General features: G+C 41.3%; 1 protein-coding gene across 3 annotated transcripts in view; it reads left to right on the forward strand.

Moving 5' to 3' along the window:
• LOC126236178 (probable multidrug resistance-associated protein lethal(2)03659) overlaps window positions 1-27,677 on the forward strand; it is a 417,284-nt gene that overhangs the window by 322,829 nt on the left and 66,778 nt on the right. For all 3 annotated transcript variants that reach the window (XM_049945275.1, XM_049945276.1, XM_049945277.1), the window contains 2 exons: window positions 1,890-2,017; window positions 15,061-15,306. In XM_049945275.1, the coding sequence (XP_049801232.1) occupies window positions 1,890-2,017; window positions 15,061-15,306 (374 nt within the window). The remainder of the gene's footprint in view (window positions 1-1,889; window positions 2,018-15,060; window positions 15,307-27,677) is intronic.

Genomic DNA, 27,677 nt, shown 5'->3' on the forward strand with positions numbered 1-27,677 from the left:
TGCCCACTATACGCCCTCGCTCAAAGTCCGTCAACTGCACATACGGTTCACGTCCACGCTGTCGCGGCATGCTACCAGTGTTAAAGACTGCGATGGAGCTCCGTATGCCACGGCAAACTGGCTGACACTGACGGCGGCGGTGCACAAATGCTGCGCAGCTAGCGCCATTCGACGGCCAACACCGCGGTTCCTGGTGTGTCCGCTGTGCCGTGCGTGTGATCATTGTTTGTACAGCCCTCTCGCAGTGTCCGGAGCAAGTATGGTGGGTCTGACACACCGGTGTCAATGTGTTCTTTTTTCCATTTCCAGGAGTGTATTAATCATTCAGAACACTTAATAATGAAAGAATACCACATTTAAATTAAGACTGACATTGGCATCCAAGCCCATGATGGTGGTCATGCGTGAATCAGGTGTGTTTGTTAGTAGCTTTCACCAGCAGCAATTGATGCGTCTTAAGTTTGCACCAGCACAGTCTGTTGCTGTGATACCACTGTAACAGTCTAAATTGATTGATGTATTAACTCTGCTTTGAACAGAGTTATATTTATCTCTTCTTTCTTGAAGAAAAGGCTGCATCGTCTATCCCCATAATAAAGAATGCAGTATAATACAGTCAGAAATAACATTGTCATTATATCCAAAGATTGCAGGCTGTGGTGTATCACTTTCATGGTGGGCAATTTAGAAATGAAAGGAACTGCCTCCCCTTCCACAATATATATTGCAAACTTTTACAATATATCTAAAAACAAAGATGATGTGACTTACCGAACGAAAGCGCTGGCAGGTCGATAGACACACAAACAAACACAAACATACACACAAAATTCAAGCTTTCACAACAAACTGTTGCCTCATCAGGAAAGAGGGAAGGAGAGGGAAAGACGAAAGGATGTGGGTTTTAGGGAGAGGGTAAGGAGTCATTCCAATCCCGGGAGCAGAAAGACTTACCTTAGGGGGAAAAAAGGACGGGTATACACTCGCACACACACACATATCCATCCACACATATACAGACACAAGCAGACATCTCCCCCTAAGGTAAGTCTTTCTGCTCCCGGGATTGGAATGACTCCTTACCCTCTCCCTAAAACCCACATCCTTTCGTCTTTCCCTCTCCTTCCCTCTTTCCTGATGAGGCAACAGTTTGTTGCGAAAGCTTGAATTTTGTGTGTGTGTTTGTGTTTGTTTGTGTGTCTATCGACCTGCCAGCGCTTTCGTTCGGTAAGTCACATCATCTTTGTTTTTAGATATATTTTTCCTACGTGGAATGTTTCCCTCTATTATATTGATATCAGAAACTTTTACAATAAATATATATACTGTTACCTGACATACACACAATACATCCACCCAGAATCACAAACAGGAAGAGATTTGAAGAGTGAAAAATTTGACATCGGCTTAAGGAAACATTAGAACATAGATATATGTTCATCTTTCCTTTCATACATATCTCTTTTTGGCATGGGCATGTTGATATTACATCTTTGCCCCACACAGTGTTCCGGTACTTATTAAATGACATATACTTTTCACTAAACCAAAATAATATCTACCGCAATGTGTGCGTGAAGTGTACTTACTTGTGTGAATGAATGTGTGTGTGCTTCCTTTTCTGAGAAAGGTTTTGATCAAAAGCTAATGTGTAAATGTCTTTTCATTTTGCCTGTCTGTAATTTTATGTGTCATCTTTACAGTGAATAGCAATCTATTTTTTCCTTATATTATTTATATAACCTGGAGTTTCTGTTGTTTAAGAGCCATGATAACATGCATATCTGACAGATCACACGTTTTAATGTTATTTTCCTTATATTAGTAATTAATTATGCCTGTGATTAATAGTTGTTGAGCATTCTTATAATCAGTGTTTAATATTTCAGGAAGAATGCCACCTTCCAACTGGCCAGCAACAGGACAAATCAAGTTTCATCATGTGTTCTTAAAGTATAGTGAAAATTCTCCACCTGTACTGAAGGATTTAAATTTCACTATAATGCCTCAAGAAAAGGTTTGTTGTGAAGTTTATTGTTTCTTACTTATTATTGTGAAGCACACGAATTACTTAGTTCTGAACCTGTAGCAACTTCATTAACTACCCAAACATTTAAAGAATGTCCCATTTCTTATTAAGTTAATATTGTTTATGTGTAATAATAAAACAATATATTTATTTTATATCAAATAGCCAGCTAAGGACCATGATAAGCCTGCAACTATTATGATGGATGTTCTCAGTTTTAAGGAAGAGTTTTTCATCATTGATAGGTGTCTAGCATGGTTTTCATCTCACCATTTGGCACCAGTTGTTCATTTCTCATCTCAGAAGTCCCAGACATAACTAAAGCTTTTCTAAAGATGTCTCAGCTTTGTGCCTCTTCTGGTTACATACCTATTTCCTGGAAGTCTTTTCCGATCACAGTATTTTTATTTTTGGTTTTTGTCTATTTGGAATCATTCAGTCTTCTTATGTGGTCATAAAACCAAACTCTGAATTGGTGCATTATGTCCATAATATTTTGTACTTTAGAACATATTTCTTAATTCAGTTTTTCTGTAGAAACAATTTTTTATAATTTGGACCCAGTATATTACATAAGGTCTTTATCTCTTTTCTTTATAATTCCTCTAGTAAACATCTCTCAGAAAGGATAAGACACTCACATGCATATAGGCACACCAGTTTTACAACCGAATTGTAATGATGAACTTTGTTATTTATGGAAAAACACTTTTTGTTGTAAATGTGTCATGTGGTTTGGAAAGCTATTGGCGTTTTTTCTGGTCCTTGCTTTGAAGGTTCTTTATCTAGCCTCTTAGCAGCAATCCATTCACCAGATATTTAAACCTGTCTACAGGTTTTATTGTTCTGTAGCCTATTTGGTACTGAATGGGTTGTAGCACCCTTGATATTTGTTATTACTTCTGTGTGTGTGTGTGTTTCAGAATCTTCTATCCTTATGGCAATATGTCATCTGTAAAAACTAAATACAGTAGTCTGTTTCCACACCTTTCTTCTTATTCTCTGAAATGTTTAAACAGGTTCCAGAGTTTTAATTCCTTGTGCCAGCTTTGTATTATTTTTTCCAGTATTCAACTGGACAAGAATAATGAAGATCCATTATCCTGCAAAACTCTTGGTGTGATTCCAAATGTTTAGAGAAACTTCCTCAAAATTTGACATTGTCCTTTATGTTGGCCATGGTTGCTCTTATACTATAATCCCTAGCAGTTTTTCATTGACAACCATTTCTGCCAGTATACTGAAGGAGTCATATGCCTTTCTGAAACCTACAAAAGTAGATACATATTGTCTTCCTCTCAGTATTTGAAATCTTATTAATGTTTTCAGATTTTGTATTTGTTCTGCTGTAGACCAGACTTTTCAGAATCATCCTTGGTATTATCTCAGTTTATTCATGACTTGTTATGCTCCCCATTAAGATTAATTTTGATATTTCATCCTTGTTATTATCTCAGTTTGTTCCTGACTTGTTATGCTCCTCATTAAGATGAATTGTGATACTATCTTGCACATTACTAGGAGTAATGAGATGCCATAAAAATTGTTCAATTCTGTAGTGTGGCCTTTCTTATGCAGGCAATGAATCACTCTTACTTCCAATCATATTGTAGTTTTTTGTTCTGCTGTGGGAACACTGCACCGACAAAGCTGACAGTGAACTTGAAACCCAGGTACAAACACTGTGATAGTCAATCTGGCTCATGGCTTTGTTGTTTTTGGTTGCTTGTCTAGTGCATGCTCTGTATGATATGAAAAATGTTCTACATTGTACATTGGTTCTATGATTATTCACCATTGTGCCCTGCAATTGATGCATGTAGACAACAATTTTCATGGCATGACATTGAATGCTACAGATAACACCCCACATGTAGCTTGTATGGTAAAATGTGACACTCCAATTGCAGACTGTCACACACAGTGCTACATTAGTGTGCAACCCTGCTGAACAGTGGAATGTAAAAACTATGTACTTTGTCATCATGCATGGGACCTTGTTCTTGGTTCAAATGGCTCTGAGCACTATGGGACTTAACTGTTGAGGTCATCAGTCCCCTAGAACTTAGAACTACTTAAACCTAACTAACCTCAGGACATCACACACATCCATGCCCGAGGCAGGATTCGAACCTGCGACCGTAGCGGTCACGCGGTTCCAGACTGTAACGCCTAGAGCCGCTCATCCACTCCAGCTGGCGGACCTTGTTCTATTCACAAACTGGGTAACACCTGAGCCGCAGCAGTCCAACTGGTTATATTTGTGCCTACTCGCTGTAGAAGAGACATGAACCATATCAAGTGTGAATCTGATCATGCTGGTCCTCATGCAACTGGTTGCATCCCTCCCCCATCATCTACCATGCATCATGTCGCATATGGACAATATTTACTCAGCTATTCTTCCATTATGAACATTGTCTTGCCAATCTACCAACTACTGGACACACTTCAAACTACCACCATTCCAGCCAGATACTCCAACATTATGGTTAGCCATTGTGGACAGCATCTAGCATCTTCAGATCCAGTGACATCAGTGACGGCTTGAAATTTGTTACCCGGCTAAGCCAGTTTGGGGAACATGTGGACACAGTAGGTGTTATAATCCTCAGCCTCTCCTCACCAATCCCCCACTCCTCTACCGACTGACCCACACCATCACATCATTTATGAAACAGTTTTAAGCAACAAGACTCCATATTATTTTTGGCATCAACTCTGCACACAGATCGACCTTCACCTCATCCCTGAGCATTAGTTAAGGTCCGTGTGTGTTGGGAATCTCCGCCCTGTAAGACCAACTAACCAATGTCACCCATTAGCACAAACCAATACAAGTATGCCTTCAACTTTCTGACTGGATATACTCTGTCATACAACACAGACATTGCAGCACTAATGTCAGCAACAATGACAGGGTGCAAGACTCACAACTTCAATGTCAGTACAAACGATGGCCTGCTAACCTAGCTTTGCCAACACTGCCCAACTTCCACCAATGTCACTGCACCCGGCTGAAGCAATGATCTTCATGCAGCATCAACAAACCACAGCTTCCCCACCATCCATGCCACACCTGCACCTGTGGACAACATTGCAAACTATGTTGTTTCCACACTTGCTTAGCATGCCATCAACCACAATGTGCCTGCACAGAATCACTTTCATTAGTATCATGCAACATACGCCGATTCTACCAATTGCCATCTTCCACGCAATTTCCCAAATTACATACTAGATTCATAGTAGATGCACCAGACCAAACATGATATTTAGATGGTCTCAGTTCTCCAAATGACAACGGTGGATTACATCTGCCCTATCTCTTTCTTAATAACAGACTTTTTGTAAATGACCACATCTGGCTATACCTCGTTGACATAGGCTCAGATTTCGGCACTTCACTGCCCATCTCACTAGGCCAAACACTATCCCACAGGCCTGCTCAACTCCACAGAGCAAATGATTAAACAATCCAAGTCTGTTGCTCACAAGTCTGTACACTAGACCTTGTCTTCAACGAAGAATTCACTTGGACATTTATCATCACGGATGTAGCAGAACCAGTTATCAGTGCAGACTTTCTCCAGCACTTACACTTAGTCCAATACCTGACTTAGGTGTTCTAACTCACACAACCTGTGGCCACTCTGCTTCTGGTGTACTTGGTCATGCCTTTTAAGCAGCCCACCACAACAGAACAGGCCTCTCTGCACTCCTATGCTCCTACCACCACCTCACATGGATGTGTCTGATGCTCATTGGCTTCTCCAGGAATGGCTCCACAACTTTGACTGTATTCAACCCATCCAAGAACTCCTTTGTGACACACGTGAATTGAGCTTCCACTTACATTGCGACAACAACATCATCAAATATAAGAATGTCATGCAACACAACATATTCATCACTGGTTACATCAACTGTCTTCAACTGTTGCCTCCAACTCTCTGATATCTCTACACCACACCAACCCAGCACCTCTAATGCCACCCAAGAATAAGCTCACTACACCACTCCCTGCTACCCCAAAAAACGTCAGGACTGCACCGCTTATTTACTACTGAATCTTAGTGCACCCCCCCATTGGAGTTACTCAGGCAGTATGCCATTAAGAACAGAACCATCCAAAAGGTACACCTGGGCACCCAGTATGCCACAGACCTCACTGGCTGCTGCCTGATCTACTGAGGGCTGCGAAAGCAGCAGTGGATGAGCTCTTACAAGCAGGGATAGTTCACACCTCTGATAGTTCATGGGCTTCTCCTTTTTTTAAAAACGAAAAAAACGCCACAACAGATCTCTCATGTTGTGCAATGATTACACAATACTCAGTGGTCGTTTCAGTATGGACAGGACTTCATTCATTAGTTAGTGAGCGCCTCTGTTTACCTACAAATACCTATGTGCCCAGACAAAATTCACAAAAGGCTATTGTCATGCATTTTGGTTTGGTTAGGTGAAAGTTCATGCAGTACAGACTTAAGGATATAACACAAATATGGCAGTACTTCATTGATTGTTTAATCTTCAAATTCCCATTCTGTTATACTTAACTTCATGACATTTTAATTTTCTCCCCAAATGAGGAATCTCACAATAACCATTTCAGGCAAGTTTTTGATGCCTTCTCTCTCAACAGTGTCATAATCAATGGAGACAAATGTCAATTTTGACTCAGAGAAGTCGTATTCCACAGTCACATTGTCAATTTATTGGGTATCCATACCACACCATAATGCATAGAGTATCCAACTACTGACTCCACCACAAGAATGATAAATTGCTACAGAAGATACCTTCCACAGGCAGCCTATCTGCAAGTGCTGTTAACACAAGCTCACACCAGCAAGAATACGAGCACCAAATGCAAACTCGCAAGGACAGGAAGATGGAATCTGCTTTTCAAAGAATTAATAACAGCCTTACCCAAGTCATCACCTTGGCACATCCCCTTCCCCATGCACAGCCCATCATAACAGCAGAAGCAAGTGACACCACTATCAGACTGTGCAACGACAAGAGGTGGGATGCATGCAGCAGCCACTCCATTTCTTCTCACTCAAACTCACATCTTCACAAAGTAAGTGGCCTGTGTATGACAAGGAGTTACTGGTAGTTTATGAAACAGTATGCCATTTCAGAAGGACATAGAAGAATGCCACCTGTTATCTACACCAACCATTGCGCACTTCGCACATTATTTCTCACATATCAGTGCCTTGTCATCAACTCTTGACTACGGTCAGTTTGCTGAGGCACAACAACGTTTTGAACTATTACAAGCCCTCATTCATGACCCATCAATGAATCTACAGATTGAATCTCATCCTGTCCCAGGGGTGACCTGCCCTTTACTCTATGACATTTTCAAAATTGGACATGCCTTCCTGTAGCTTAACAATTCTGCCATGTTATACTCAAACAGCTCCACAATTTGTCATAACTGGGCATTCACCCAACCACCCACCTAGTGACAGACAGGTTATACACTTTGTTCCATGTCAAAAGAGCAAAGTCTCAAGACACCGCAGCTGCCCGTAGGACGTTTTGAAATCCATAAAGGGTGCTTACGATATGTACATTTGACTGCCCCATGTCCATCACAACAACCCAAGTAGGAAGTTCAGATCTGCACTCTTCCTTGAACTATGCAACATGACAGAAACTAAGTGTTTCAGAAACACAGCATACAATCCTCAAAAGTGATGATCTGGTCAAACAGTGGCACCAGATGTTAAAGGTGGCCCTGATGTATCATGGAGGACTGTGGACTGAGGGATTCCTGTGAGTCCTCCTGAGTTTCCACAGCACAAAAACAAAACCTCGAAGCCTCACTGGCCAAAATTCTGTACAACCAGACATTATCCCTGTCAACACCCTTCACACTCCCAGTCCTGGATGCTGATATGCACTCATGCTACAGCTGGCCCCTCTGCAAGCCAACCACCTCCACATTTACCGCCTTTACGCCATCTGATGTATGCCACAACCCAATGACCTCATCGCTGCAGATCACACTGCACATGGAAGTCCTACCCATCTCTGTACAGTCCCACTGACACATCACTCCATGCAGCCTCCCTCACAGTGCTGTGCAGTAAGCCCACCACCCCCTCCCCCACCTGGCTCTGTGGGAACACTGTACCTACAAATAGGATAATTGTCAGTCGACCGGAGTCCTTAGCAGTAACTCACTGAAAGTCAGTCTGCCTTACGGCTTTGTTGTGTTCGGTTGCTTGTCTTGTTTGTGGTCTGTGTGATAACAAAAGCATTCTACATTGTATCCAGGTTGTGTGATTATTCACCACCATCACTACTTATATCCAGTCTCATAAACTGATGGAGAGCTGTATGCTGAAGACATGCCCCTCCATCTCTGCATCCATGACACCTGTGGGCTGAGCATGACATGGCAGCTGGTTGGTACTGTTGGCCTTCGTGGCCTGTTCGGACAGAGTTTAGTTTTTTATCACCACTTATACCCTGTAGAACCATACGCCCATATGTTTTTCATGGTTTTATGTGAAATATTTATAGCTTTTTGAGGTGCAAGCTTCCATAATTCTGCTATTATGGAGTCTTTCCCATCAGCCTTTTTGTATTTTAGTCTATGAATATTGTGTTTGATGTCCTTGTAATCTGGTGAAGGAGACAGCCCATTTTTACCGTGTAGTTTATTAGTTCTGATTGGATTAATTGATTTTTCACAACTTAAAAGTTTCTTATGGTATTTGCAAGTATAATAGTCTGTTATTCTTTTTGTTCCATTAAGATTCCATCTTTCATTTGAAAACATGTGGGGAGTTTTATCCTCCTCTTAAAAATTTCTTTAATATTTGTGAGGTTCATTTAATTGATAGTTGTCCAATAATTCCTTAGCATACTTATGATTCTCACTATGAATTTGTTTTGTTTGGTCCTGCTTCTCATTGTGAATTTGTTTTGCTTTGTGTGCTCACTGGCTTTCATATATGAACCAGACGTCTTCTTCCTTGGGTGTATGATATTTTCTCCAAAGAGTTAAATGATCCTTTTGTGTCAGCTTACAATTAATATCCTCCTGAGTGTGTTTCTTTCTATTTTAGTCCCTGCTCTCTCTCTCTCTCTCTCCCTCCCTCCCTCCCTCCCCCCCCCCCCCTCTCTCTCTCTCTCTCTCTCTCTCCCTCCCCCCCTCCCTCCATCCCTCTCCCTTCCTCCCCCACCCCCACCACCAGGTAACTACCTAGCTCCCTACCATCCTATGTACCTATCTATCTATGCTGTGTATGGTGATGTCCATGTAGTTTTTCTTCCTGGCTAGACATCTACATCTACATCTATACTTTGCAAACCACCATGAAGTGCATGACAGAGGGTACATCCTATTGCACCAGTTATTACAGTTTCTTTCCATTTCATTGACATATGGAGTGCAGGAAGAGTGATTGTTTGAATGCCTCTGTGCATGCTGTAATTATTCTAATCTTGTCCTCACACTCTCTATGCGAGCAATATGTAGGGGATTGTGGTATATTCCTAGAGTCATCATTTAAAGCTAGTTCATGAAACTTTATTAATAGACTTTCTTGGGACATCGTACATCTATCTTCAAGCATCTGCTGATTCAGTTTTGTCAGTATCTCTGGGAGACTCTCCCATGGATCAAACAAACCTATGACTATTCATGTTGTCCTTCTCTGAATACATTCAATTCTGTTGTTAGTCCTATTTGGTATAGGTCTCACACACTTGAGCACTATTCTAGAACCAGTCACATGAGTGATTTGTGAGCAATCTCCTTTGCAGACTGATTGCATTTCCCCAGTATTTTACCAATAAACTGAAGTCTACCACCTGCTTTGCCTTGCCACAGTGGATACAGTGATTCCTGTCAGATCACCGAAGTTAAGCGCTGTCGGGTGTGACCGACACTTGAATGGGTGACCATCGGAACCGCCATGTGCTGTTGCCATTTTTTGGGGTGCACTCAGCCTCATGATGCCAATTGAGGAGCTACTCAACTGAATAGTAACGGCTCCAGTCAAAGAAAACCATCATGACAACCGGGAGAGCAGTGTGCTGACCACATGCCCCTCCTATCTGCATCCTCAGCTGAGGATGACACTGTGGTCAGATGGTCCTGATGAGTCAAATGTGGCCTGAAAATGGAGTGCTACCACCTGCTTTATCCACAACTGAGACTATATGATCATTTCATTCCATATACCTTCAATGTGTTATACTCAGGTATTTGTATGATTTGATCAGTTCTAACTGTGACTCACTGATACTGTAATTGTAGGATACGTCATTTTTTTCATTTTCTGAAGTGCAAAATGTTACATTCTCGAACATTTAAAGCAAGTTTCCAATCTTTGTGCCACTTTGAAATCTTATCAAGATCTGACTGAACATTTATGCAACTTCTTTCAGACAGTACTTCATAATAGATAATTGCATCATCTGCAAAAGTCTGACATTACTGTTAATATTGTGCTCGAGGTCATTAATGTACACCATGTACAGCAAGGGTTCCAACAGACTTCCTGGAGACACATCCAAAGTTACTTCTGCATTTGATGATGACTCTTCATCCAACATACCATTCTGTTTTGATGCCCCATATGATCATACTTTTGACTAAAAGTGTAGGTTTGGCACTGAGTCAAATGCCTTTCAGAAATTAAAAATACTGCAAAATTGTGTGGACATTGTTGAAGATTCTATTTCTCAGGTAATTCAATGAGTTGTTTTCCATTTTAGTTGACCCTTTTATGCACCATGTAGAACTCAACAATATTCGTATACTTAGGTTTCCATCCAAATTTTGCATTAAAATCACTCAGTGAGATTTTTGTGTCATGATTCAGGATCTTTACTATTCTGGTACCTGCTGTACTCTAGAATTAATATGATTATATATATATATATATATATATATATATTTTTTTTTTTTTTTTTTTTTCCCAAAGTCCTTATGATTTTTGTCACTGTTGGGCCTTAGATCTTAATAAAACTACAGTATGTCTTTTTCTTCATACGGTGCATTGTTATCAAATAGGATGTGTCATTCATGGGATCAAAGTTTGAGACAGATCTAAGGATTTTGTTGTTGACAACAAAGGATGTGCTGCAACACTGGATGTCCTTCATAACTCTCTTGTGGGATTTGCTCTTAAAGAATCAGTATCCATCTTATTTAAAAATTTCTTTATCTGTATAGTGAGTTTCCTCCAATACTATTACTAAAATTTAATTTTACTGGAGACCTTTAGTCAGTTTTTTCATCTTCACAGTTCATACTAATGAGCTTATGTTATGTGTTGTTAAGATCATCCTAGATTTGTGTTTAAGTGTATGAAACATTATGGGATTTCCAAGACGTTCTGTCTTGTCTTTAGCATGATGTCACTTCCATCCCTTACACCCTCCAGAATCTGAACAGGACACTTGCGTTACATTTCAGTGACCAGAGAATTATCATATGGGGTACTAATTTGATTTCATTGTGCCATTACGCTCTTTTATCTTGAATTTGTTTGGTAGTAATTACTCACACCTACACTCCTGGAAATGGAAAAAAGAACACATTGACACCGGTGTGTCAGACCCACCATACTTGCTCCGGACACTGCGAGAGGGCTGTACAAGCAATGATCACACGCACGGCACAGCGGACACACCAGGAACTGCGGTGTTGGCCGTCGAATGGCGCTAGCTGCGCAGCATTTGTGCACCGCCGCCGTCAGTGTCAGCCAGTTTGCCGTGGCATACGGAGCTCCATCGCAGTCTTTAACACTGGTAGCATGCCGCGACAGCGTGGACGTGAACCGTATGTGCAGTTGACAGACTTTGAGCGAGGGCGTATAGTGGGCATGCGGGAGGCCGGGTGGATGTACCGCCGAATTGCTCAACACGTTGGGCGTGAGGTCTCCACAGTACATCGATGTTGTCGCCAGTGGTCGGCGGAAGGTGCACGTGCCCGTCGACCTGGGACCGGACTGCAGCGACGCACGGATGCACGCCAAGACCGTAGGATCCTACGCAGTGCCATAGGGGACCGCACCGCCACTTCCCAGCAAATTAGGGACACTGTTGCTCCTGGGGTATCGGCGAGGACCATTCGCAACCGTCTCCATGAAGCTGGGCTATGGTCCCGCACACCGTTAGGCCAACATCATGCAGCCCGCCTCCAGTGGTGTCGCGACAGGCGTGAATGGAGGGACGAATGGAGACGTGTCGTCTTCAGTGATGAGAGTCGCTTCTGCCTTGGTGCCAATGATGGTCGTATGCGTGTTTGGCGCCGTGCAGGTGAGCGCCACAATCAGGACTGCATACGACTGAGGCACACAGGGCCAACACCCGGCATCATGGTGTGGGGAGCGATCTCCTACACTGGCCGTACACCACTGGTGATCGTTGAGGGGACACTGAATAGTGCACGGTACATCCAAACCATCATCGAACCCATCGTTCTACCATTCCTAGACCGGCAAGGGAACTTGCTGTTCCAACAGGACAATGCACGTCCTCATGTATCCCGTGCCACCCAACGTGCTCTAGAAGGTGTAAGTCAACTACCCTGGCCAGCAAGATCTCCAGATCTGTCCCCCATTGAGCATGTTTGGGACTGGATGAAGCGTCGTCTCACGCGGTCTGCACGTCCAGCACGAAGGCTGGTGCAACTGAGGCGCCAGGTGGAAATGGCATGGCAAGCCGTTCCACAGGACTACATCCAGCATCTCTACGATCGTCTCCATGGGAGAATAGCAGCCTGCATTGCTGCGAAAGGTGGATATACACTGTACTAGTGCCGACATTGTGCATGCTCTGTTGCCTGTGTCTATGTGCCTGTGGTTCTGTCAGTGTGATCATGTGATGTATCTGACCCCAGGAATGTGTCAATAAAGTTTCCCCTTCCTGGGACAATGAATTCACGGTGTTCTTATTTCAATTTCCAGGAGTGTAACACAACCCAGTGTTGTCAGTCCTGGATTGCCTTGATTTTGACATCTACATTGCACCTTCTTTTATATGAGCTTACGTTCAACAACAGCATTACTGGATTTTTCATTCCAGCTTGCAATTCCTCTGGCATAGTTATTACAATAATAATTGTAATTATTATTACTGCTGTTACTAAACTGTAATCTTGTGATTGCACTAATTTAATTAACATCCTCAGAGGTATATGCATTCTTGCTTTGCCGCATGGTGATACTCATGTGAAAACTCAGAGTCTTGTGGCTTTGTTACTGGCTTCAAGCCCAAACTAACAATGTCTGCATCTTTTGTAGTTGCTGCAGTTGAATATTTGATCTGTGTACATAGTATAGGAAGCTAGAGAGTTTGGGACTGGATAGTATAAAAATCTGGTAGGGCATGTTGATACATGAACTGAATGACAGCACAATAATGCTAGATAATTTACAGCAAATATCTTTTTAAGGTAGTGAAGGATAATGTAACTAGAAAATGTGCCAGACAAACTAAATAACAGAAGAAAGAGGAAAATACAGATAGCAGATACAACTAAACAAAATTAAGCAAAACAATGAGATCACTGAGTTTCTTGATTTTTATCAGAGAGTGATTTATAGGAGATTGGTTTCAAATTAAACTGCCATAATTTTTTAATATCCTGAGACTTGGTAAAATACATTTAAGCCTATGGAAAGAGAATAAAATATCTACATATTCGTGGTTTAACTTTACAGGAAAATACCTGTTCAGAATGTAAATTTCTGGGGATATATATATAGATGACAGACTTTCGTGGAATCATCAAATAGATCATGTCTGTGTAAAATAACATCTAGTCTGTATTTAATAAGAAGATTAGTTCAATATTTAGATACTGAAGCAATAAAAATAGCGTATTTTGGGTTGGTGCATCCCCATCTATCTTAGGGAATTGTATCGTGGGGTGGGTGAAGCCAATACAATATAAGAAGGGTATTTGTATTGCAGAAAAGAGTAATAAGAACTATGGCAAAAGTAAGACCCAGAACTTCATGCAAAAACCTGTTTATTAATTTTAATATCATGGCTATCTATGCAGTATATATGTTTCAATCAGTATTATTAGTGAAAAAAGACAAAAAAGTGACAAACAGAAATATGGAAATATATGATTACGATACAAGACACAAATCAGACTTTCATATGGTGAGTAGAAGATTGAATTTAACAATGAATACCCCATTTATTAATGGAGCAATATTTTATAACTCTCAGTGAAACAACCTGAAACAGCTTTCTGGTAGAATTTTTAAAAATGAGTTGAAAAAATGGCTTATATTGAAGTGCCCATACAGTATGGTGCTAACATGATTTGACCTCAGGAATGCTATGTTAAATATAATTAAATGATCTTTTACTTAATAGCATGTAATCTATATATATTGTGTATCAATAATCTAAATGTAATTATTGTAACATTGATGTGATGTTTAAAGCTTTCCCGGCGTACTGATTGTTCCATAAAAACACGGGAGAACTGCCGGATATCAGTAACTTCCTGCCACGATATTTCGGCGCAGAGTCTTCTGGCCATCTTCAGGTGAGTGCCACTGTAGTAGTACTACTACAGTGGCACTCACCTGAAGATGGCCAGAAGACTCTGCGCCGAAATATCGTGGCAGGAAGTTACTGATATCCGGCAGTTCTCCCGTGTTTTTATGGAACTATTGTAACATTGCCCATGCATGTTAAATACATGTTTCGAGCTGTAAGATAAATAAATAAATAAATAAAAAACAGTGTTCCATGGAAATCACAGATAGAAATATTCTGAATGATGCACAACAAAAGAAAACTTTAATACTGTGGTGGTCAACAATAAGACAAGTAATTCATAATCATGTTCTTAATACCATGTATACATTGCACTGTGTAAAATTCACCATCATGTTCTTAATATCAAGTATACATTCCACAGTGTAACTGAAGTACTTAAAGATAGATTAATGATAGCATTATTCAGTTAATTTATAAACTACTAGACTGTTCTATTGGGACTAATTGTTGCAAAATTTTCATTGCAGGTTGGCATAGTTGGTCGAACAGGAGCCGGAAAATCCTCCATTATTGCTGCACTTTTCAGGCTAGCTAACATAGAAGGAGAAATTATGATTGACAACATAGACACAGGTACTATAGGGCTCCGTGATTTCCGCCCTAAAATCTCAGTCATTCCTCAGGAACCGGTGCTCTTCTCTGGATCTCTCCGTAAGAACTTGGATCCGTTTGATGAATTTCCAGATGCTGAACTTTGGCAGGCTCTGGAAGCAGTAAGTTTTTGAACAGTGACTTACATGTCTGCTTTACACACTTACATTTACATTCTTAGAAAAATGTATTTCTTGTAGTTTTTGCTTTCTTGTAATTTATACAGTTGAAGAATTATTTTCAGAGTACTGTATAAGTGTCTGAAGTTGGAATATTTTTCCTGGTTTCAAATGTGTAGCAATATTATAATCAAACAATGGAAAATCCAGCATGGAATGTAACAATATTATGAGAAGGAAAGTTGCTATTCACCAGAGATTCTGAGTCGCAGATACGGGCAGCAAAAAGACTCTCACAATTATAGCTTTCAGCCATTAAGGTCTTTGTCAACAAGACACACACACACTCACACACACAGGCGTGCGCGTGCACGCGCGCATGCCCGCACGGAACTCACACACACATCTGCAGTCTCAGGCAACTGAAACCACACTTATATTTGTGATTTAAAAGTTACCAACTTTATACTAGTAGACTGTACAGACAGATAGTAGTGCAATCTGAGGCTGCAATTTGTATTGCTAAACTGATTTTCCAATAGTATGATGACGACTATTATGCCTACCAAACTGTTCTGAACATATCACTATTGAAGAGAGAAGATAACAATTTGTCAAATATTAATATAGATGTTGTGTATAGATTTTGTTATTATCATTCAGGAACTGTGTAATGTGCATCTTTACCTTTATTGTAATTGTATCTGTTGTATAGGAAATTGTAATTTATGTAAATGTAAATGGCGGGTGAGCCAGAACACACCTACAAAATTTCAGAGGTTGTTCAGGGATACCTTCTAAGTATATGGGTAGATCATAATATGGGCTGGTATTTATGGCTATGATGAAGAACAAACGCAGCAGTTACATCTATGTAAACTTTATTAGCCAACATAAATACATGCAACTGCTTTGGACCAAGACTCAGATTGCACTACTATCTGTCTGCACATTCCGAAGATTGTTCCCTTCTTATGGCATAAGGTGTCTGGAGACTGTGTTGAGATCAATACTCTCACAGATACCCCCCTCCCCCTCCTCTGCTGGGAGTGTGGAGCACTGTAGGTTATTGCTGTGCTGTGTCAAGTGCAAGGCTGGTGTAGGTCGTGGATGGTGCATGAGCAGACACAGCCGGACCATTTATCATGCGGCCTGCATCTTGCATGGGTTGTTGCTCTTAAGTGGCACCAAGTGCAGCAGTAAGTGAGAAGATGAAGGCACAGGTGCATTTGGCCAGCCGTGTCATTGCTGGTTTGTGAGCAGACACAGCTGGACTGTTTCTCGAATTATTGTTGTAATGGATGCATAGATTGTAGACGTGGTACAGTGCCAGATGTTGCAATGAATGTCATGGGTGCTGTAGCATGACCTGGATAGCAAAGCTGGGGGAGAAGGTAGATCAGCAGGAGATCGGTCATTGAGAGACAATTCTGCTGGTGGGGAAAGAAGCAGCAACATTCTTTGGTTACAAGTAGTGCCAACCAAGGTCTCATACTCGGGATGTGGTGTATTCAGAACGTCTTGTGGGGCACAGGCAGGTGTGAGGCAGGAGAGGGGGAGGTCATGGACTTGCCACAAAGCAAGATGAGAAATGTCTGCAGCCCGTGTTGGAGTATGGGTCAGTACATGGCGGCTTCTGGGCTGCCCGAACCATGTCATCCCTCACTATGACAAATTCACATATAAAGAGCTTTTTGTCTGTGAATACCTTGAGGGTTGTATTATGAGGAGCTGGAGCTGGCAAGTGCATCTTCTGAATGTGCTGACAGATGCACTGTATGAGTTCTGGTAGGTCCTGTTGATGTCCATCAGTAATAAGTTGTGCAAAGTCAGCTGGTAGAACTAGTGGTTCCCCATACACTCCCTGCTAGGGAGACATATAAGTCTTCCTTATATGAGGAGCAAATGCTGAAAACCCAGGGCAGCTTGGTCCACAAACAAGGGTGACACATTAGGACCACCTTCATGCTCCTGTATCACATCCCCATAAGGTCATTGCTCTGTGGGTGATGCCCTGTTGTCTGTGTGTAGGTAATTCTGCAGAGCTAGCACAAGGCACTGAATAGATCCAACTTGAACTGGTGGCCCCAGTCAGTGGTGAACAACTCAGGTGCACCAAAATGAGTGATCTAGGTTTCCACTAAAGCACATGCAGCCGATTCGATGGTGATGTTGCACAGGGGTGTTGTTTCAACCCAATGGGATGTTATGTCAGCGACCAGAAATAGATAAAGGAATATCTCACAATCTGTGAGTGGTCCAATGATGTCCAAGTGAATGTGACAAAATCTGGTCTTGAGAATCGGGAACCGTGTGAGTTGCAGTTGAGTATGGCCATTAGTTTTTGAATGCTGCAAGCAAGTCAGCTCTGTCTCCAGTGACAGCAGTCACACTTGACATCAGGCCACAAAAACCTGTCTGTCACTGATACTTTGATGCCCAGGTGGCTAATGTTGTGAAACATTTCTTGGTGCAAAGTGAGTAGAACTATGGGCTGTGGTCTGTCTTGAGAAACATCACAGAGCAGTGTCATATTAGCAGAGAGCAAACTGCAACAGTCAGTCTCCAGTTTTGTAGCTCTATCATTGAGAAGATCTGTGATAATGGAATCTTTGTTTGCTCATCTTCCATAAGTCCATAATCACACTGCAAGGATATTGCACAGATTCGGGACGGATAGTCAGTGATGATGTTTCCGTACTGTGAATGTGGCACACATTAATAGTACACTGTGCAATAAAGTCCAAGTGTCTGTACCACTGAGGGCTGAGACTTTGAGAGGAGTTTCTAATGGCAGCAACTGGTGGCTTGTGGTCAGTATGTATAGTTACCTGACATCCTTCAGTGTCTTCTTGAAAATGTTTCACAGCTGTGTACACTGTGAGAATCTTACAGTCAAAGGCCAATCATTTAGACAAAGACTGTGAAAGTTTCCTCAAGAAGAATTGTGATGGTTGAAGTACTCTATCAAAACCTGCTGAAGTACCGCACCAATCACAGAGTCACTAACATCAGTGGTCATTGTGAAGTGAGCTTCTGGGTTAGAGAAACAGAGAGAGAGAAGGCATACACCAAGGTGTTCTTTGCTTTACAGAATGCCTCAGATATCTCCACTGTCCAGTCAGTTTTCCAATTACCCTGCTTTCTTTGCCTGACAAGCTGTCTGTAAGGGGAGACTGAAATTCAACAGCATACAGGAGCTGTCTGAAATAAAAATTGAGAATCCAAGGAAATGATCTAAGTCATAGTTTTGGGAAGAGGCTAGTTTTTAACCATATCCATTCGTTCATTGGTTGGCTTAATGCCTGATATATTAAGTGTTAAATAAGAATGTTAGTTCCGAATGACATAGCTGTGACTTGGCAATATTGATGATAACACTGCCCTGCTGCAGGATGGCTCAGAATTCTTCTAGGTGAAGTGTGTCCTCCTCTGAGTAACACAAGAAAAGCAAAATACCACCAAGGTAAGTTTAACAATATGGGAAGTAGCAGAGGAGACCATCAATGAACTCCGGCAATGTTTGCACAACATTCTTTAAGCCATAACGTGTTATGATGGCAGTCTTGTATGTTGTCAGGGTGTATCAGAATCTTTAGATATGTGCAATTACAGCCAATGATGCTAAAGATTTGAAGTTTTGGGACAGGGTAGTTGTCATGGATTGTTCTTGAGCTTGGAACTCTTTTCTCGCTACAAAGTCTTTCTCTACCATCTTTTTTGGGAACAAGTTTAATTTGTGATGCCAAGGGTCTGTCAGATGGGCAGACAATACCTTATTGTAAATGTTCGTGAATGGTGTTTTTAGCTATTTGTAAATCTTCTGGACACAGTTGATGACATTTGTGTCTGATGGGAGGACCATCTGTTGTCTCACTACTATGCACTGTACCACTGTGCACTGCACGCCCCAGTGCAGGTGATGGCCAAGGCCAGGCACTGTTTACTAACACTGCAGGTAGTGGCATTGTTGTCTAGGTGTGGTGGTGGCTGTGGTGAATGCTGCACTGAGACCAGCATTGACACTGGCACTGAGGAGGAGATGACCACTGAAATATGCTCACTATTTTTATATACTTGAATTTAGCATATTTCATGACAGTATTCACTTTTCTGTGGATGTTTATAAGATGATATTTGACTTTTTTGTGTTGGCCTCAGTCGTCTAGTGAAAGTATGATTCCATAAAGCTGTTTTGTCGGCTGCGGAAATGTCCTGGTTCAGTGCATTTGCCTCATTTTTGGTGCTTCAAATACCATTTTTCCAAATGTGCTTCCTTCTTGATGTTTATATAAAAAAGTTGTAGAATAATTCATTTTTGCTGGTCACTTGCAAATTATTATAATGGGGACCTATACATTGTTCCACCATCACACACCAAGTGTTCACTGCTGACCGACTAAAGTCAAAGATGACTCCAGTGTCAAAGACATTTCACACAACACACAAGCTTCCACTTGTAACCAGTCTCTTTGATATTGTTCATCACATCTACTAATATTAATCAATATGCTGTCACTGTCGAACATATAAGCAAATTAGCATAAAATAAGGCAAATTACAATTCACAAAAAATATTCTGACAAAAATATAAGAAAACATTTACAACCTCCCTCATTAGATTTGGTATCGACAAATCCGGTAGAAAATAACACATCTCCCAGATCCATTACACCACCTCATCTGTGGCAGCTGGTTTGAAATGATTGTTTATGTCCAGTGTCTGTGAATGTTGTGAAAGAATGCCTATGAAGTCCAGGCCCATAGGTGCGAGAGTAGTGCACAATGCGAGATGTTGTCCCGTTTGACACAACTGATCATTGTGAAGTGAGCTCACGTATATGTATGCATGCTGCTGCAAGTTCAGCTTACAAAAGGCTGATTCAGTGGTAGAGGTCAGAATTTTCATTGTGAGGTAAACGTGCTTCCATGAAGTGGCCAATGAATTGCTGTTGATTGGAGAGAACCACCCTTGAACCCAAGCTCCAGTAAAGTGGTTCATTAACACCACGTGCACTATGTTGGTTCAAAGATTGTGGTGGCATAGGAAGCCCATATCAACAGTAGGCATGCACTTGTCTATGACATAAAATGTTCAGGTGCATTGTAAATCCTCTGTAAGCTGAATGGTGTGTGGTGCCATGGATAGAGATTTCCACATCATCTGCTGAGTGTAGACTAATAGTCAATGATGGTTCAAAAGTGGGCATGCTGTCATAGGGCTGGCAATTGATATCAGAGCCCACATCCACAAGGAAGAATTGTTTTGTAGGTATGCCTTGAATGAAGAGGCATCTGCCACAAGTACCATAGAAGTGACATGAGCCTGTGCAAAATATGAGACTGATAGACAACTATGTTGTGTTGAATAGGCTGAAGTGCCTATTTCAGCCCTCTGAAGGCATTTCAAACTCAAATGGTTTTCAAAATTTTTGAACTGTCTGCTCAGGGTAGCATGAAATCAGCATAACAATGGCTGTGAAGAGGTCATGTCACTGGGTATGTCTTTTCCTGTGATGGTGGTGGTGTGTTCTTGCTGCAGCATGTTGGAGCCAGAGGGCGAGGTGTGACATCACTGTCAGTTTGCATTGAGCTGGCTCAGCTGGCAGTAGTTGGCATTGAAGAGAGTAACACTCCTGTGTTGCCTGGTGTGTCATCAACCTGGTTGTTTATCAATTGATGGTGACAGATATTGGAGAACATACAGTCAACAAACATGAATAGTATGTCAAGAGGTTCAGATTCATGTGTAATGATCACTAGTAGTAGTTCCGTTGGTAGTTTAACCACCCATAGTGTCCATAATTCCATGTCTGTCATGAGGGCATGGTCAATGGTAGCAAGGAGACATTGCCAGAGATGTGATTGAGTGTTGTTGTGCAGTTGTTGATTGTACATAGCCTCCAGCACTTATCATTCAGGGATACATGAAAGGCACTGCAGGAGTGTGAACGTCACTGCCTTGTATTTGTTCATTTGAGGTGGCAACACTATGACGTCAGTGATGACTTCTGCTTGACATCCTGGATGGTAGAGTAAACTGATGTGTCTAGTACCATCATTGAGGAATCCTGTTGCTGTAAAAATTTTGTCAATCATTGCGAACTACAAGATGGGACTGGCAACATCAAAAGGTGGGATTGAAGTGAAAACTAAGCTTCAGACATTAAGTGGAGGCCAAATTTCCAGTATTATCTCTTGTAGCCGACAAGGTGGCTGCTGACTGTGTATGAAGCCCTATTTGTTGTGGCAAATTGGAAAATGACTGGATGTTTGCATTTCATGATGTGAAAGATTTAGGAGGCACACAATTTGTGTTACACATATGTTGCACTCAGTTTCAATTGGGAGCACTGCCATAAAGGCACTGTCTTCCAAATCTGAAAGTAACTGCTTAGTGCGAAGCAACATGACTGGCAATTGTTAATGTTGCAGGACATTGTGGGGCAGCATGCCAATGGTCATATTGCACATGCAATGCAGAATGCATGGATGATGGAAAAATGTCCCCACAAACACTCTGGAATCATTGCACACTGGTAACACTATTAATAGTGGTGCTGCACTCATGGTATGAGAATAGAGTCATAAGTGGTGGGAATTATTGATGTACTAAAAGTCTGATGATGTCAGTATGAATGAGCCTTAAGTCACTGGCACACTCAGTTTCCAGAACAGTTCACATAGTACATTGCAATCCTTTCATCACTGCAGAAGCAGCACACTGGTTGGAGCATTGTGTGACAGCCACACTGTTGTGATGAAAAATGGCAAAAATGTGAAGAATTGCATGTTTCATGACTGATGTGAGCTCACCAATGCGAGTAGATCATAGTACGGGCCAGTATTTATGACTACCATAAATAACAAATGCAGTGGATGTATCTACGTATACTTTACTACCCAACATAAATACATGCAACTGGCTCAGACCAAGATACAGATCACACTACTCTCTCTCTGCATAGTACAAAAATCTTTCTCTTCTCATAGTGGAGAGTATCCGGATACTGCATCAAGATCAATATTCCCACCAGTATTTTGGTGTAAGGAACCTGGCAGCTCATTACAGAGTAATAATGTAATAATGATTTATTCAGTTTGTTACCACAGTTACCTTTGTTTGTGTGAGTCAAAGTTTTTCAGTCTTCATTCACTGTCTAGCTTTATTACTGAAAAAAAATAGGAATAAAAAACCAGGCCTTGGTTAGTACAGAAACTGGTTATTTTGAGCGGTTTTAACAGTCAGGTAAAACTGGCATGGGAAAAAAACAGAGATAACTGCCATCCCCAATAGATACACAGACACACATCTCAAATAGACACACATTTGCACTGTTGTGCGCTATTTTCAGTGCAGTACAGACACAAAGCTAACTGGGACAAGAAACCAAATGAAATTCAATAACCCTGTAATGAGCCCCCAGAGACCATGGGTCCCTTACACTAAAATGTTCAGAAGGTATTCTTAAAATACCTTCAAATGTTTGTCGGTGGAGTTCCAGTTCATCTTGTATGTAAACATAATTTTGATACGAGGGCGGTTCAGAAAGTAACCTCCGATTGGTCACAGTGCGGGTTGTGGGGGGAGTAGCGACGCCATCTGTGCGTTCACGCACTCAACAGGTCAGTCGGCATCAAGCCGTGGTCGAGTGAACGTCGTACCTGCGCTAGTTTAGTTTTTGTGGCAGTTTGAAATGTGTGCTGCAATAGAAAACCCCGCCAAATGTGAAGTGCGTGCTGTCATAAGGTTTTTTACAGCCAAAGGATATTCTGCAGCAGCTATTCATCGTGAGCTTTGTGCCGTGTACGGACCAAGAGTTATGAGTGAAGGAGTTGTCCGTGAATGGGTACGTTTATTTAAAAGTGGACGATAAAACGTTCATGATGAAGAGAGGAGTGGTAGACCATCATTGGTGACTGACGAACTCGTTCAGACAGTTGATGCAAAAGTTCGTGAAAATCGACGTTTCTCAATGTCGGAGTTGTCTACTGGTTTTCCACAGATTTCTAAGACTCTCTTGTACGAGATAGTGACAGCAAGATTGGGTTACCGTAAGTTCTGTGCATGATGGGTGCCCAAAATTCTTACCGACCACCACAAAACTCAAAGAATGGCCTCTGCATTAGACTTTCTGTCACATTATGAGGACGAAGGAGAACCATTGTTAAACGGAATCGTGACGGGTGACGAAACCTGGATTAAGTATGTGAACCCTGAGACAAAAGAACAATCAAAGATGTGGGCACATTCAAATTCGCCTACCAAACCAAGAAAAGCCTCGCAAGATTTTTCTGCCAGAAAACTGATGGCAACGGTGTTTTGGGATGCCAAAGGGGTGTTGTTGGTTGAATTCATGGAACGTGGTACGACCATTAATCAAGACGTGTACTGTGAAACAATAAAAAAGTTACGACGGGCTATACAGAACAAATGCCGTGGTATGCTGACTTCCGGTATCGTTTTTTTGCACGATAACGGCCGTCCTCACTCTGCTCGCAGAACAAAGGCCCTTCTTGAGTCCTTCAAGTGGGACGTTATCAACCATCCACCTTACAGCCCAGACCTGGTGCCAAGTGATTATCACCTCTTCATGCATTTGAAGAAATGGCTCGGGTCACAGCGGTTTGATGATGACGAAGAGCTCAAAGATGCGGTCACAGGCTGGCTCCAGGCACAAGCAGGTGATTTTTATGCAGAAGGAATTTCAAAGCTTGTGAAGAGATACGATAAGTGCCTCAGTCGCTATGGAGACTATGTAGAAAAATAGTGCAAAGATGTAGTTGTAAGATGTATATATTAAAATATTTTTATTTAACTTGGTGTATTTTTTTAAATCAACCGGAAGTTACTTTCCGAACGGCCCTCGTACATCCAACATCCATGGTGAACTTGTAGCCATATGGGCCCATCGAACATAGAATAAATAAATAAAATCAAATAAATAAGTGATGACCAACTGGAAGATAAGGAGGTGAATAAGGGAGGGAGAAATTACACCCCTCCTTCCCCAACCACACACACACACACACACACACACACACACGAAAATTGAATTGTATGAGAAGTTACATCCCTTAAGTATGTTAACAGTTATTTGTGATACACAACACAAATCTATAGTGAAAAATTCCTTGGTGGGACCAGAACAGGATCCCATCACGAAAGAGAATCTTTTGAGACATGGAATACATTACAAAAGAGTGTCAGCTGTTCGGAACTAATCTGTACATAATCAAGAAAGGGGTAATTATTCTATAGTATACTATTTTCATTGTGTTGCTAGGAACTGTCTTTGTGAGCTGGCTAAGGAGATATAAGGCAATACTGACTTTTCCCATACTGCAAATCTTCATCAACGTACACACCCCAAACTTTGTAGCTCCCTGTTTCTGTTGCTGAGATGTTATGTACATTCTTTACATTGTTTTGGTCAGAACTAACCACTTTAAATACCAGTAATTGAGATTTGGCAACATTCACCTTGATGATTTGATTGCTAAACTATTCTGTTACTTCTGTTACACCACTAGTAGTGCAAGATTCTATTGCCTTACATTCTCCACCATAGAATAAGACTGAGGTGTCAACTGCATAGCCTATTATGTGGGGGTTAATAGGTTGTGCAATGTCATTAATGTATACATAGACAAGAAAGGGACCAAGTATTGTGCCCTGAGGTACACCTTATATTACTTTTTCACTGGTGGATTGAAAGTTCACTATTTTAATCATTTAGTTTGTTTGTCATGATGTTAAGAAAATTTGGGACACAGTGTTCCAGTTACCATCCCGAAGGCACACAGCTGATGATGCAGCTGAAATGCAGAATACATCACATGTTTTGTCAACATGTAGAAGTCCCTCATAACAAACCACTGACACAGCAATGCGTCAACCAGAACTGCAGTCCTTTGCCACCAGGCACACAGACAGTCACTGGGATATTATTTATATGCAGCATTTGAGCCACCAGGCAGAGGTTCAAGTCAACAACAGTAAGCAATGACCACCATGCTGCAGGACTGCTCCAGCATCTGCCAGACAGCCATCGTCATATCAGTCTTTCGCTCATATGTCAATATCCTGAGTTTGGGGTGCTGTGCTGCCCTGCTTCTGAACTGCTGCTTTGCTTTATGAACTTTGATCAGCCTGTGCCTGATGCCACTGTGGAAACCTTGACTGCCAGCTGCCATCTCAGCACATGATGCATCAGCACTAACAAGCCATCACACTGCCTTCTAGACAATGCATCACATTGCAGTGTCGCTTCACTGTGGGCCATGAGATTGATGCTTAAGTGCACCTGTGGAATATGGATGCTGTGTGCAGATGCCAGGCTGTGCCACTGGATAAGAGTGCATGCCTGCAACTGCTGTAGCTTGGAGAAATAAAGCATTTACATGCATGCCATCTGTCTTGCTGTAGCCAGCTTCTCCTCATGCCAGATTCCCATAGATTTTGCCAACCCATCGAACCCATAGTGTTCAGGTTGGAAGAGACCCTGCATTCCTAACAACTGAAGAATGGCTCTTCCACCTCTCCATAGAGGTCACTGCACCCCCAACCAACATGAGGCATGTCACTGTCCATCTTACTGAACTGCTATAATACTATATTAACAACAAACTGTCACTATACTGCTAAATGCTAGTCATGATTAAGTCATGTAAATTTAATTGAGTAAATTAGAAAGGTATCTGCTTTTGGTGCCATCTCAGTTATACTATGCAGCTGCTGTTTATTTGTTATCAGTAGCTAAATATTTACTTAATCACAATGGTATTTCTTGGACAAAATATGTACCAGTTTCTGTAACTACTGAGTTCTATTTATGGTACATTAATTCTTGTCATGCAGATTAACTATGAACACCATTACCTGGCCCATAGCTAACAGAAATTTTCAAAATCTGAATCCAGATCTTCAGATAATTTTAAAAAGAGTGGACTGGTAGGTGTTCACAGTGGTTCAGATGGCTGGCCAGTACTTAAATTCATGAGACAAAATGCCAAGTGACTGACACACCTTCAAGCAGAAAAAGTTATCACCTTGGTTTTGAAGCTGTTCAGTTTCTTTTTCAGAGAGGAAAGAGAGACGGGGTTGGGAAGAAAGAGCAAGTCACTCAGATCCCAGGTTATGTGGCTAATGGGAGAGCCACTTCCCATTACTGAAGTTGGCACTGAGTTGGAAATGGAGATTAAAATGGTCTGAGCAATGAATAAGTATACATCTTCTTGCTGCTACCGTCCTCAACATGTTCCATATGAGAATGTTGTATGTTGAAGGTGTAGCCAAATTTGTGACCAGCTGTACTGACTAATAACTTGGGGGCATCACACCAGTATATAATAAGAAACAAAACTTGTAACATCAGCTGGTATCACATGTTGTCTCACAGGGTGCCACACTTCTGGTGCTGTGTTTCACTGATATGGTGGGAATGGCTGGGGTGTAGAGAAGATTTCACAATGGAGTTGTTCTTGTAATAAGTAAAACAAATGAGCTGGAGAACCAGTTCGCATGTATGGGTTTACATTAAGGCATGTTTTAGTTTTCTCCATAGACTTCACTGACCTGATGATAATTTCAACCACTTTCACACCTTTAGCTCCAAGAAAACAAACACAGCACGTATTTCATAATTGGTGGGATTCTCAATCAGAGGAGGCATTTCAGATACTCACAAACAAATGTAAACACATCAAACACTGGTGGAAATCATGTTAAAAATTAGATTAATGTACAGTTCATCTGGAAATAAAATTCCTGAGAAGAGTCTACTTGTTTTATTTTTGTTTCAGAATGGTTCGTACTTAAAAGTGCCCCATATTTGTTCATCAGAAACCTCTGTATTCACTTTTTGAATTCTTACTTTCACATCACTACACATTTACTTTTAGAAGGTTTTTATTTCCATTCATAGTCATAAACATTCTCAAACACGCAGAGCACCCCCCCCCCCCCCCTCCCTTTACACACACACATGTGTGTTTGGGTGTTTGAGTGTGTACCTGAACTGGAAAAAGAGCAGTAGTGTGGTGTTCTGTGCATCATGAAACAATCAACTGCAGGTGAGTTGTCTTTCTTCTGCCCTATTTAAAAATAATTTTCATGTACTCTGTGTTTCCTTGTGTAGAGCTGGAAGGGCAGTTCTATATGCTGACTTTAAGATCTTCAATATGCCCCACTTTGTGGAAAGAAAAATTAATAATCTCTAGAAAATAAATAAAAAATTAAAATAATTTGTTACTACTCACAACTTCTGCAAATTATTTGATTTCAACATTCCATAATAAAAGACCCATGTTACCTGTATGAAATGTGTGAATGTTTGATTGAAACAAGCTTTTACTCCTACAGCATTTAGATA

This window comes from Schistocerca nitens, chromosome 2, assembly GCF_023898315.1.
Source record: "Schistocerca nitens isolate TAMUIC-IGC-003100 chromosome 2, iqSchNite1.1, whole genome shotgun sequence".
Classification (NCBI taxonomy): domain Eukaryota; kingdom Metazoa; phylum Arthropoda; class Insecta; order Orthoptera; family Acrididae; genus Schistocerca; species Schistocerca nitens.